Here is a 12,715-nt window from a genome sequence, read left to right as displayed (position 1 = left end):
TGACGAGTTGAGAGACAGGCTGTCTATGAGTGACAGTATATCAAATGTTGCGTGCGAATATGCTCCAGAGATTGTTGTATGTGTGATTTGCGACCGCCGCGCCCAAGCTACCATCAAGTCAGCGCACCGCCTACACGCTCGGCGGAGTATCATTTGAGATGCTCTCTCCCAGTCTGACGATTCGTCGTGTCGTCCTGATTGCATCCGGCTTGATTTGATATCGAAGCGGTCCGTCTCGATTAAATCTCGTAGGAATTTCCTGGTTCATGATGTTTCTACTCCAGTCCATATACCATTGCTTATCGGTCCAGTCTTGATGTTCGGACAAGAACGTGTCTTGATCCCAGACTTCACCAACATGCCCTTCGTATTTGACGACTGATGTGCCTTCCATGACATCTCGGATTACCTTTGGAAGATTCTTGGGCAGAGACCAAAAGTCCTCGTACAGTCGAACGAGGGGACGAGGTGGTGGCTCCGTTCCGTTCCGTCGATACTGCTCCAGTCGCGCATCCATGGTAGCTGCGGCATATTCGAGCAGTCTCCATGTCTCCGATATTTCTATCGTCGAACCATCAATCACCAAGTTAAACGAGTGAGATGGCATGCCGCATGATGCCAAGTGTAGTACCTCTTCGATCCATGGGATGATGACCCGAAAGCCCTGCGAAATCAGAACCCAACTGGATGAATAACTGCGGGGTTCAAAGCATCGAAACTCCTCGGGCAAAATATTGGCAACCAGGCTAATACGGCGTTCTATGCGGAGCTTGGGATTTTCAAAACAGAAGGGTACGAGACCTTGGGCATGACATTCGGGCCGCGACACAGCCTTGAAGTCCTCGTGGAGCACTATTGTGCGCAAGTTGCGTCTTCTCTCACGGGGCATCCGTTGCACTATGCAGGTTAGTGGCTATGCGTCAAAATATATCTAGATGACTGTGCGAAGACGTGTTGGACTTACAAAGGCTTATAGCAATGGACGTGGCGGAGAAGAACCACCGCTCATTAGCTGCATCGATGTGCGTTGTCAAATCCGGGACGTAGTGAATGCCTTCGTCGGTGATGGGAAGTTGAGTATCCGTGTCGCCTGGAAGGTAGAGAAGGGCTTCCAGTCTCGCCAATTCACCATGATCCGGATGAGCCCACGGGTCGGGGTGCCAGGAGAATACCTCGTAGAGCGCACCTTGGACGAACAGATTGCTTTGCGTCTCACCTGTCAACGAATTGATTGGACATGGCCCAAGACCAAATACTCGATGAGTGAGCCTAGCAAATTCGGGCCACTGCGGTTCTTCGCACACACCAAGGCGTGGTGAAGGGCTCTGCCGAACGTGTTGTTAGAGAGTTCGAGCAATGCTTCTTCACCGATTCCCCCCTCAGACTTAGCCAGCCAGTCGACTTGATCAACGACTGATTGTCGCAAGGGTGCGTTGAACCTTGTTTTGACGGAAGGAAAGCGAGTATAGAGATCGATGAAGTCTTGATCTTGTAGCAGTTCGAACACGCTAATCAACATTCTCCGTTTTTGACGTTCGACCAATCTTAACACTGAGGTGGTGTCGCGTTAGTAACGAGACTTGTGGAAGCATTGCTAGCGGGCAACTTACTACACTTGAAGCGTTCTGCTAGAGAGTGTACTCCTATGTAGGCAGGGCCGTCGCCATATGAGTGATGAGCACTGAAGTGAAGCTTATGAAAGATGATGTGCTTCAACTCCTGATGGGCAATACGACAAGTAATCATAAGGCCTAGACGAACGGGTTGCTCTGGCTCAGTGGTATGAAACATCTTAGCACTTTTGCTATCATAGCGATATCCGTCTTCGCCGTGGATACAGTATGCGTAGATGGAATCTCGAAGCTCGCGGGGCAAGCGAAAGAGAGGGGACTGTAATTGTGCTGCGTAAGTGTTTGTCTTTGGGGCGGTCATGAACGGGAAGCCGTTCCAGTGAACGTATTTCTTGGACGCCATCGGTGCAGAGGAAATTTGCAAAACGTGAGAGAGAGGTGAAGAGGGTCTTGTAGCTGAGTGCATCGGAAAAGAGGCCGAGTATGACTGCACCCGTATACTCATACAATGGGACGCGCCCAAGGAACTTTGGGTTGCGCGCCCGACAGTCGACAGCTCGGTGGCTGCACATGGCCTCGGCTGCGCGCTATGATTCATGCGTCATCATGGCCTTTGGGACAACCAACTCCACATTCTAGTGAACCGTGTATAAGTATTGCACAGCATCCATCATCAGATGAAAGTTAGCGTCTGACTCAAAGACCCGAAAGCACAACCAATGATCACTGCCATACAAGACCTCCACCAGGAAACTCGAAGACGGCTATACACACTCGTCTGACTCATGCAACACCAGCACGCTAGCATCACCAATCCTTCCAAGGCTATCTCTCCTGTACGCGTCTAAGCGCATCATGTCAACGCGTCACGCCGAGCTCCAGGGGACACTAATTCTCACACTTCGCCGTTTACCCAGCACCCTTTGTCTGGTTTAAGAGACCTTTCCACGTCTAGCAGATATGCAACTCACCACCACCGTCGACGCCACACCCACACTCGATCTGGGGCGACGTCCAATCTCCAGAGATGTGCCTCACTACATCATGTCCCCGCTGTAATAGCGGAAGAAAGAGGTGTAGTTGCGCTTTGCGTAGCACTCGCTCTAACCAGTGGTCTGATACATCTTTGTGGATATCAAGAGCAATAGGCCTCCGTTTTGTGATTGACCCTTGGCGCACCTATTGCGACTCTTATCGTTACTGGTATCAGCCAGCCGGTCCGCAGCCTGGAATGCCCAATCTTGCCAGTGTACGCTACGTGAAGAGTCGTGATCCTCTATGAATTTTGATTGAATTCCTTCCTGTCTCATCCGATTGCTGTATATTACTGCAGGTTTTGGATACCTAAAGACCTGTCCATGTTCACTTTGGAATACTATACCTCCACCATCACCTCCTGTTTTCGTAGACCAGCTCCATACCCTCGGGCCTCAACTCATCTCACAGTGATGGTCACGAAAACTCTAAGAGGGAAGGGCACTGATTAAACCAAACATGGCACCTGGCCTGATAATTCACCTTGCTGAGATCCTCCAAACTGGGTGCTCGACAAGCACGTGAAGCTGGCGGGCTCTATAGAGACAGGACTTGGTACTGTAAGATCTGACTTCGAATCATTCAAATCGCGGCTCATCTTTTCGCAGGTCAATGCTTCGACAAACAAGACGAACCGAATGCATTGTGCCTGGTCGTAAGGAGCGGTTGTAGTGCAAGAGTTCTAAAGACAGGATGCTGGGTATCGCTTTGGAGCAAAAGTTCAACAAGATCTCAAACTACACCTGCTTCATTGACACCGCCAATAACTCAAGAAACGGCGGAATCAAAAACATACGAAACCGACGTGAATGCGACTATCAAACACGATTCAGAGTGGAACCCCTCCCCCCCCCCCCCTGATGGTAAATCAGCCACCACACCTACCTCTGGGGGAATGGAGGAAGCGCAGGTATTGGCCACGTGCTCTGGGAAAATGTCTGACATTTGACAACCGGGTACCATGATGCCATATTGCAAGGCGCCGACACCGTAGAAGAAGCCTATGAGATATGGAAGAAACACAACCACAACGATACCCCAGTCCCAGTTATCCAGTTTGAGACTCGTATTACCAAGGTGCATTGCAAGAAGAAGACATCCCGATCGCCCAAGTCTGCCGATTCCGCGCAGACGAGCGCGACCGAAATTCTGGATTTCACTGGGCTCCTCCTAGAAGAGATGATGAAAGAGCGCTCCAGGCAAGTTAATGCATTCGAAATCGACGACATGAAGCAGAAAATTCGCTCCTTCGTGACCAAGAGCGGTGGCAAGGTAACGCTGGATGTTAGAAACGACCTTGCTCACGTGGTGGACACGTTCTTCCAGAGCATGGAGGGGTTGAAGCAAGTTCACAAGTTGGAGCTGGCGAAGGTTAACAATGAGCTGACGACTTTGAAAGAGCACGTCTGGGTGGGTCTCGGCATGGCGTCGGCATGAAGTTGTCTTTTCTCCTTTTTTCCTCCCTATTTTTTTCCTCTTCTTTTCGCTCCTTGTGGTTTTCTTTTCTGCCTTGTCATCTAACGGTTCTAAGACACTCTTTTGTCTCTCAACGGTCATCTCACATTCCTTCTTGTCTTTTTGTATGTAACTTCTTTGTTTTTGGACATTAGTACTCACGGCGTGTTGGGTTGCAACAGAAAAAGGCTTGGGCTGGACTGTCAACTCAGAGGAGCAAGTAACTTTACGTAGTATCAATGACACACTACCCCACCAAAAACTCTTTGCCTCATCGTCTACGACTCTCAGCTTGCATCTCTCACTACCTCACTCTCACTACCGACCGCTAGCTTTTCCCCTACTAGTCCTGGCCTTCATAATTCCTCTTCATCATTGAACTTGCATGCGAGCAAGCGCGAAACAGCCATGTGCGGACGTGTGGGGAATGGAGCATGCAACTAGGTATTCTATAGTCACAACCATGAGCTAGCTTTTTCGAATAGTGATATACACATTCGAGCTTCAAAACACCGCCTGCCGATCGCAGAAAGGAAAGAAGAAAGACCGCCATGCAGAGAGGATATAAAACTACCATAGATGCACATGCACACGCTTTTACACGGAGACGACTAGGAACAGAAACACTCACTATGCCGTCATTCCCCCGCCTCATATCTAGACTCGCATCGCAGGTGATAGGAAGCATGATCTCGTAAAGTGACACCACAAGCACCGCATCAACCTACCACAGTCACCTCCTTGGAGTAGACTTGGTCTTCTTGTTGCGCCTTACAGGCACCATCCTTCCACCCTGCGCGACCTGGCCGTTGCCGTTGCTGCGAGACATGGAGCAAGCGGGACGGTCGTCGTCAGAAGACATGGATGCCATGGCAAACGAGTCGGTGTTGTGTCCGTAGTAAAGCAGTATGCCAGAACGCATCTTCTTGACACCAAGGATGCCGATGGCACCAGCCGAGTTGCTTTGCTTGACACTTGGATGGCCTGACGTGATATTAGTGTAGTTTAGGATCGGCAGGACCGAAGAGGCCGACGTACCCATGAACTCGTTCTCGATCATTGCTCGGAGAGCCTCGTCTTCGGTTACTTCGACGTAGTCACCACCACGACCCTTTTTCACGCTCTGATAGAGACGCTCGGCACATACGGTAGCGGCCATGGTGGTTGCCATGTGCTCGCCGGTTCCGCTTGTGACTGTCGCGACGGATGTCTGTTCGGAATCGTCGGGGTCGACAGGGATGACCGCGGCACCTACCCCGACAAGTGCTGCCGGGCCCACCCGTCCCCGGTACTTCATGCCAATACCCCCGGAAGACGCACCGCAAGCAATGTTACCCCAGCTGTCAATCGCGATAGCGCCAACGGTATCGGTAATATGGTCTTCTTCGACGTCATGCCGCATCTGATTAGATATCATCGGCGGCAGTGGTGCTGTCTCCTTGACGTGACTCGGTGGTGTCGATGCAGTGCCGGGCCGCGACTTGGCTACGTTTTCGTCTGTGGTCTGTGGTAGGCGGGTATCGATCGCATCACGCTGAGACTTGCCCTTGTGGCTACCCTTCGCTGTCTGCGCGCTGGAATCAGAGTCGGAATACTCTCCAGATCCATCACCACATGCTTTGCGCGGTTTCGGTACGTAGGTCATGTCGTCGCCCTCCATATGCGCGTCTTCCATGATACTCTCGTAGCCTGCATCGCGGCGGTACTCTTGCAGGGTAGGGATTTGTTGCGTACTGTTGACAAAGGCACTGCGAGAAGCATCGGAAATGGTGGGCGGACGAGCGTTGGCAGCCAACGGTGCTTTATCGGTCAGATCGGGTGCAGTGGTCTGCTCATCACCGACCCAAGAGCTCGAAGACTGCTCTGAAGCAGGAACCGAAAGATCAGAAGATACGTTCTCGCCTTGATTGTACATCATGTCGTCAGACAACGGGGCTGAGTGTGATTGCAGCAGAGACGGATATGTTCGTAGCAGGTTCTGAGTGTGCTGTTCGCGCATGCGTTCCTGTGCCCGCTCATCGGCTGGCGCCACAGTATCTCTGATTTTCCAGCATGACGGATGTGCACCACTCTTCCTGGACTTGCGCTCGGCTGCCCTCAAGTCGGAGCGCCATCGCATCCAGCGCTCTTTCGCTGCAGGAGAGATGAGTGCATCGTGGGGCAGGATCGGTATGCCCATCTCTACAGCGAAATCAGTGGCGCCCTGGGATACCAAAAGATTTGGAGGCACCCGTCGCAGCGTTAGTGGACTCATGGTGTGGTCATGGACCATTCGTGCTAGGGATATGGGGTTCTTGATTTCTGGCAATCATCAGTGCTAAGCCACCGCGTTGGTCATCAACACTTACGAGCTACAGCCCCGACAGCTCCACTACGACCGAAATGGTCGACCACGGAAGCGTCGCACTCGACGACACCATCCATGGCTAGGTTGCTGCCGTATCCCGCATTGGTGATTTCTCGATCCTCTAAAGTCTTGACGGCGGCCTCGACGGCATCGAGCGCGGAGCCGCCGTTTTTCAGAATCAACATGGCTAACTGTGCGGCACTACGCTTATCAGCACGGGCAAATTTTGCGACACGTATTGCGACGTGTTAGAAAACCCACTCGTTACATGCTTCGAGATGAATCCTCTCGTTCTGGTGGCTATGGTAGCCTGCGCCAGCATGAACATATATGCAGCACACATCATCATTCGGCGGGCTACGCGAAGCTTTGCGTGTGTGTACATCAATATGACAGGCTCCGTCTATGGGTGCATAGTGCTGACTAGGAACCGACATGTCTTTGTGTGTGGTGAAGCGTCGGCGAAAGTCACGGAGATGTAGACTGAATGTATCCAGCGCAACACAGCGAGATGGTCGGGTGTTGCTCCGAGGTGAGTAGTAGTGCAAGGGTGCCGTGGGTCTGACTGTAAAGACGGTCGTTAAGCGGGCATTCGAAATGCAGGTAAGTTGTAGGGCCGACAGAGAAGACAGGAAATTTCAGGACAGGCGAGGTGACTGAGGGAGGGAAGAAGAATACGGAATTAATGAAGAGGCTGAGCCGATGTAAAGGCGATGAAGTCCTCTGGCGGCGGTGTGGGCAACGAGAGTGGGAGAGAAGCTCGATGAGCGCTGTAGGGTCACAGTCAGTGGAGGAAAGGTTAGCAGCAATGCCAGAGGTGCGATGGCGATGGCGATGGCTCTTTCCGTTGCACCTGCCCAAGCCATGCGGTTGCAATATCAGGCCTATGACACAGACTTTGGTGGATGCAGCAGGCACGCCAAGTTGAGCAGGCAGGAGCGACTGTGTTTACGTGTTGGATACAGCTGCAGTCCTCCCCCGCCATGTGTCCTGCGCCAAGGGCGGAGCGGGGCGGTGCCTGATTCGACTGCATGCACCGACCTCCGCCATCACCGCTCTGACGAAGCCACCTCGACACCCAACCCACGCGCTTTTGCTCTCACATCAGGGATCACCTGAGCTGCCTTGTATATTGATTTTTACGCCAAGCAGCAGCAATCATGGCGTCCCAAACCCCCGCCGTTGTCATGGACAAGTAAGCTCACAGCTGCCCACGGGCACCCACGTTGCGATGGAGTACTGACACTGGCTGCAGCGGTACGGGATACTCGAAGCTTGGTACGCTCAGCGACTCAATTCAATCCATCAGCTCCTAATAACAAGGCATCAGGCTTCGCCGGCAACGACTCGCCCTCGTTCGTCTTCCCCACGGCGATAGCTACCAAAGGTCCAACAGGCGGTAGCGGCGGATCGGGCTCTGGACGCCCGGCCGTTGCGAACAAGCCCTCATACCTGACTGGCGGCGCTGGGCCCGGTGGTCATCTGTCTGGAAAGCGCGGCACCGAGGACCTCGACTTCTTCATCGGTGACGAAGCTCTGGCTGCAGCTGGAGGCGCGGGCTATGGCATCAACTACCCCATCAGGCACGGTCAGATAGACAACTGGGTATGGATAAGCGTGCAACTGCAGACGAGGGCATACTGATGGCAGGCAGGACCTTATGGAGCGCTTCTGGTCCAACTCGATATTCAAGTACCTCAGAGTGGAGCCCGAGGACCATCACTTCCTCCTCACCGAGCCTGTACGTTGTGCCTCCACCACGGCTGCAAAGACGACACTAACGTCCAATAGCCATTGAACCCCCCGGAGAACCGCGAAGCTACCGCCGAAATCATGTTCGAGTCCTTCAACGTTGCTGGCCTCTACATCGCCGTACAAGCTGTGCTCGCCCTGGCTGCGTCGTGGACCAGCTCCAAGGTGCAGGACCGGTCCCTCACCGGTACTGTCATCGACTCGGGTGCTGGTGTCACTCACGTTATTCCTGTCGCTGAAGGCTACGTCATTGGCTCCTCCATCAAGAGTGTCCCCATTGCTGGTCGCGACATTACCAACTTTGTACAATCGCTGCTCCGAGAACGCGGCGAGCCCGACTCCTCCCTCCAGACGGCCGAGCGCATCAAGGAAGAATACTGCTACGTCTGCCCCGACATTGTCAAGGAGTTTGCACGTTTCGACCGCGAATCAGACGACCGGTTCAAGAAGCACACCGTCAACTACCCCAACGGCAAGACGACAACCGTCGACGTCGGCTACGAACGCTTCCTTGCGCCAGAAATCTTCTTCAACCCCGAAATCTACTCTTCCGATTTCCTCACCCCGCTCCCCACCATTGTCGATACCGTCATCCAATCCTCTCCCATCGACGTACGCAGAGGGCTCTACAAGAACATTGTGCTATCGGGTGGTTCGACACTATACAAGGACTTTGGTCGTCGCCTGCAGCGTGACATCAGGCACATGGTCGACGCGAGGATTAAGGCATCCGAGGCACGAAGCGGCGGCGCAAAGAGTGGTGGTCTGGACGTGCAAGTCATTACACACAAGAGACAAAGACATGGCCCGTGGTTCGGAGGTAGCTTGCTCGGCCAGACACCCGAGTTCAAGAGCTACTGCCACACCAAGGCCGAGTACGATGAGATTGGTCCCAGCATTGTCCGAAGGTTCGCGCTGCTGGGTGGGCCTGGAAGCACGTAAGCGACGAGACAAGTATCGTAGGAAACGTGCGTAAATTTCTGCCATGGCTTTGAGCGAGCATGATATGTACAGCAAAAATCTTTGACAATGAACACACTCTCAACACACTCATGGAATCAATGTGCTCGCCACCCCCTCACCAACCGTACAAATGAAGCGTTTCCGTCATGCATCTCACGCCTCTCCACCCTGCACAGCATTCTCCTTCCTCTTCAACACAGCAACACCCTCCACATGCCCCGTCTGCGGGAAAAAGTCGAATCCCCTCAGACTCTCAATCTCATAACACCCCTCCCCTTTCCCAAACCCGCCATCAACACCCGTCATCCCGCCTACCAGCACCCCCACATCCCTCGCCTGGGTATGCACGTTACAGCTCACATACACGACCCTCGCGGGCCCATACTGCACCAGCTGCCGCAGGAAAGATTCATCGCAGCCTTTCCGGGGAGGATCTAGCATGACGACCGTTTCGTCCGCGGGGGACTCGATGGAAGCGAAGAGGCGGGCGGCGTCGGCGGCGATGAAGCGTGTCGACGACTCTGGGAGGTTATTCAGCCGCGCGTTTGTAGACGCAGAGGTTATGCTGCCGGGGGATATGTCGATGCCGAGGGAGGACTTGAAGAGGGAAGAGAGGGTTATGGTGAAGAGGCCGGAACCGGAGTATGCGTCGATCAAGTGGGTGATTTTATGGTTGGGCGCTGACGTTGACGAGGGCAGGATGTGATCGCGTATGTATTGTGTGAAGATGGGAAGGATGGAGTTGTTGTTTTGGAAAAAAGAACCGGCTGGGTTGACAAACTGGAAGTCAGAGATGTACTCTGTGGATTTGGCGTTGGGGTCCGTTATACATGTTTTGCGGTGGATGTGCTCGCCTCTGTCTTCGATTACGGCATCGGCATCTGTTTCCTTTGTGACGTCGTATTCGCTCTTGGGAATGCGCGTCGTGTTCTCGCGCAGCAGGAGCGTGGCGCCTTTGTGGTAGGTGGATATGGTGTCTGCGACGCGTTTTCGCTCCCGCTTGTTGCCTGCGCGGACGGCGTCTGTGCCAATGGGGCAGTCTTCTATGTCGATTGTTGTGCGTGTTCCTTTTTTCATGAAGCCGATGGGGGGTACTTCTTTGAACGTTCGCTTGATACCATTGCGACCGTCGCTTCGACGGGCGTCTGGAGGGCCGTCGAAGTGAGGAGTTAGTTTTGTTCGGTATCCGTATTGCAGTGGTGAACCGATTGTGTCGCCGATGGTGGGAATGAGCTCGGGTGGGAGGTTGGAGAAGTTCTTGTATGCCTTTTCGACAATGGTCTTTTTGTGCTGAAGTTGGAAGTCGTAGGGTAGCATTTGGAACTGGCAGCCTGAGCAACTGGCAAAGTAGGGACATTTTACAAGAGAGTCGTTGCGGTGATTCGAAGGCGTGATGACACTGACGAAGTCGGCCATGGAGTACTTTTCTTTCTCAAAATGTTTGTGCGGTCGTGCTGTTACAATGTCCCCGGGTGCACTAAAAGGCACGACGTAGACCTGATCCGAGTCTGAATCTTGCTGAAAACCTAGACCATCTCCAGTGGAAGATATCTCCTTGATTTCGACTGTGATCTCTTTGAACTTCTCTGGCAGTTTTGTCGAGCCTTCCTTTCCTTCTCTTTCAATGTTGAGATTTTTGATAAGCGCTGTAACATCCTCCAATAGAACTTCCTCGTTGGTGCCATTCGTTTTCAGGATTTTACTCTGTTCAGCATGACCATTTTTCATGCGCTTATTCTTGAACCTATAGTTGCCCCGTGGTCCTTCCTCGCTCCGCAGAGGAGTCTCGGCATATCTTTTTGCGCCGTTGCTCTCAATGGGCGCGACATTATCCGCAGACGAAGCCATGTTGTATCTAGCAATCTGAGGATATCGGCTACTGGCCAGCAGTGTCCGAAGCGGTCGAGTAAGGATCCGAGAGTACATGCAGTGAATGTGAAATGGAGAAAAGAGAAAGTTAAGTTAGTCACACGGATAGGAAGACGGCGATTGGCTGGAGCAATTGCTGCCATCCCGCTTAGTCACCTTTGAACTTTCCGAACTTCACTTTGACCATCACGACGCCGCGCAGGCCACCCGCCATTACCGCCGCCCCGCGCTCAATTGGCCCTCAGTCGGAGGTTGAAGGGCAAAAATGAGCGTCTGCCGCCCCGCCAGATGTCTCTTTACCAAAGCAGCATCGACGACACTCCCTAGACCACCTCCGCAACGCACTTTCCACGCCTCCGCACCCAGACAAGCCCGCAAGAAGCGACCGCATTACCCGTCGATAAAAGCCGACGACCTCAAGCTCCTCAACCAAGCGGCCGAAGCAGAGTACCCAAAGTACGACACTTCGGAGACGACGCTCCTCGAGAAAAAATACACGCCCTCGCAAATCGCCGCCATCAAAGCCGCAGAGTCTACAATCGACGCACGCGACGTCCTCACACAGGGCCAGCGACGAACAGACCCATGGCGGCTCAACTACGAGGACGACCTCGCAGACGTGGACCCGGTAACAGACCGACCTGAGCGTCTAACCGGCGACGACATCCAAGGCTCCAAATCCTTCCGCATCGCCAACGAAGTCGAGCGCGACGAAAACATAACCCGGCTAGCGACGGAAAACCTCGCCAAAATGTACCCCGACGGGATACCAGAAGGCGAAACCGACGAGGCCTTGCAAAGCGCCATGGATGCAGCCGTCACGCAAGCCACACTGGACCCACGTGCGACGTACACGTCCAAGAACCCCGCTGCCCTGCAAGCCTTGGGCGACGAGCGCCACTCCATCATCGCACCCGACCTCCCCCGCGTCGAGAACCGCATGGCCCGCCAAACACGCCGTCTCTCCACCGAAGAAGAAGAGGACCCCCGGCAAAAGCGCCTGTTGCAATACCTAGGCTGGGACAAGCAGAAATTGCGCCAGATCCGTGTCAAGACACTAGTTGTGCATGGCGTCACGAACCAGACACGCATGGGCAAGATAAGAAGTCTGTACTACCTTACCATTGCGGGAAACCAAGATGGTCTGCTAGGTGTTGGCGAGGGCAAGTCAGTAGAGCCGGAAGAAGGACGCAAGCAGAGTGTCATGAGCGCGATACGAAACATGCGTCCAGTTCCACGCTACGAGAACAGGACGACGTTTGGAGACTTGGAGAAGAAGGTGGGCGCTACTCGCGTCCAGCTTTTTGCTAGACCGCCAGGTAAGCTAACACTTTTTTATATTACCCGTCATCGTAGTCAACTCTTTGAATATGGTGCTAATCCAAATATTTGTAGGCTTTGGTCTTCGCGTCCAACATCTCATCTTCGAACTCGCGCGTGCAGCCGGTCTTCAGGACTTGTCTGCCAAAACTCCTCGTTCGAGGAATAAAATGAATGTTATCAAGGCGACGTGGGAGGCGCTCACGAGTCAGAGGTTACCGGACGAGATTGCGAGGGCAAGAGGCAAGAAGTTGGTGGATGTTAGAAAGGTTTACTACGGTGGATCTGTTCACTAGAATTCAATACGTCAGGAGTTGAATTTCGTGACTGATTGTTTTGTTGCATGTGGGCAGGGTATGTATGACTGAGATGTATCATATGCATGGTATGAAGGTGGATAGAA

At 53.2% G+C, this 12,715-nt stretch overlaps 4 protein-coding genes across 4 annotated transcripts; 2 read left to right on the top strand and 2 right to left on the bottom strand.

The window, feature by feature from the left end:
- Positions 1-4,794: 4,794 nt before the first annotated feature.
- Positions 4,795-6,593, bottom strand: ACET3X_009940 (uncharacterized protein; the record flags this gene model as incomplete). The annotated part of the gene is made up of 3 exons (XM_069456111.1): positions 4,795-5,045; positions 5,100-6,362; positions 6,410-6,593. The coding sequence occupies 3 exons, from the start codon at positions 6,591-6,593 to the stop codon at positions 4,795-4,797; spliced, it is 1,698 nt and encodes a 565-aa protein (XP_069302773.1).
- A 901-nt stretch (positions 6,594-7,494) lies between these two features.
- ACET3X_009939 (uncharacterized protein) lies at positions 7,495-9,175 on the top strand. The gene is made up of 5 exons (XM_069456110.1): positions 7,495-7,603; positions 7,664-7,686; positions 7,739-8,013; positions 8,063-8,149; positions 8,200-9,175. The coding sequence occupies exons 1-5, from the start codon at positions 7,569-7,571 to the stop codon at positions 9,100-9,102; spliced, it is 1,323 nt and encodes a 440-aa protein (XP_069302772.1). The 5' UTR covers positions 7,495-7,568; the 3' UTR covers positions 9,103-9,175.
- A 101-nt stretch (positions 9,176-9,276) lies between these two features.
- Positions 9,277-10,971, bottom strand: ACET3X_009938 (uncharacterized protein; the record flags this gene model as incomplete). Its single annotated transcript, XM_069456108.1, has 1 exon — positions 9,277-10,971. One exon carries the CDS (start codon positions 10,969-10,971, stop codon positions 9,277-9,279), a length of 1,695 nt encoding a protein of 564 aa, XP_069302771.1.
- Positions 10,972-11,196: 225 nt separating this feature from the next.
- ACET3X_009937 (mitochondrial 37S ribosomal protein uS5m) lies at positions 11,197-12,715 on the top strand. Its single transcript, XM_069456107.1, has 2 exons — positions 11,197-12,311; positions 12,388-12,715. The coding sequence occupies exons 1-2, from the start codon at positions 11,258-11,260 to the stop codon at positions 12,606-12,608; spliced, it is 1,275 nt and encodes a 424-aa protein (XP_069302770.1). The 5' UTR covers positions 11,197-11,257; the 3' UTR covers positions 12,609-12,715.

The sequence above is a fragment of the Alternaria dauci genome, chromosome 10 (assembly GCF_042100115.1).
Source record: "Alternaria dauci strain A2016 chromosome 10, whole genome shotgun sequence".
Classification (NCBI taxonomy): domain Eukaryota; kingdom Fungi; phylum Ascomycota; class Dothideomycetes; order Pleosporales; family Pleosporaceae; genus Alternaria; species Alternaria dauci.
The sequence above is the reverse complement of the archived record's forward strand: the minus strand, read 5'-3'. Positions and strand labels throughout refer to the sequence as shown.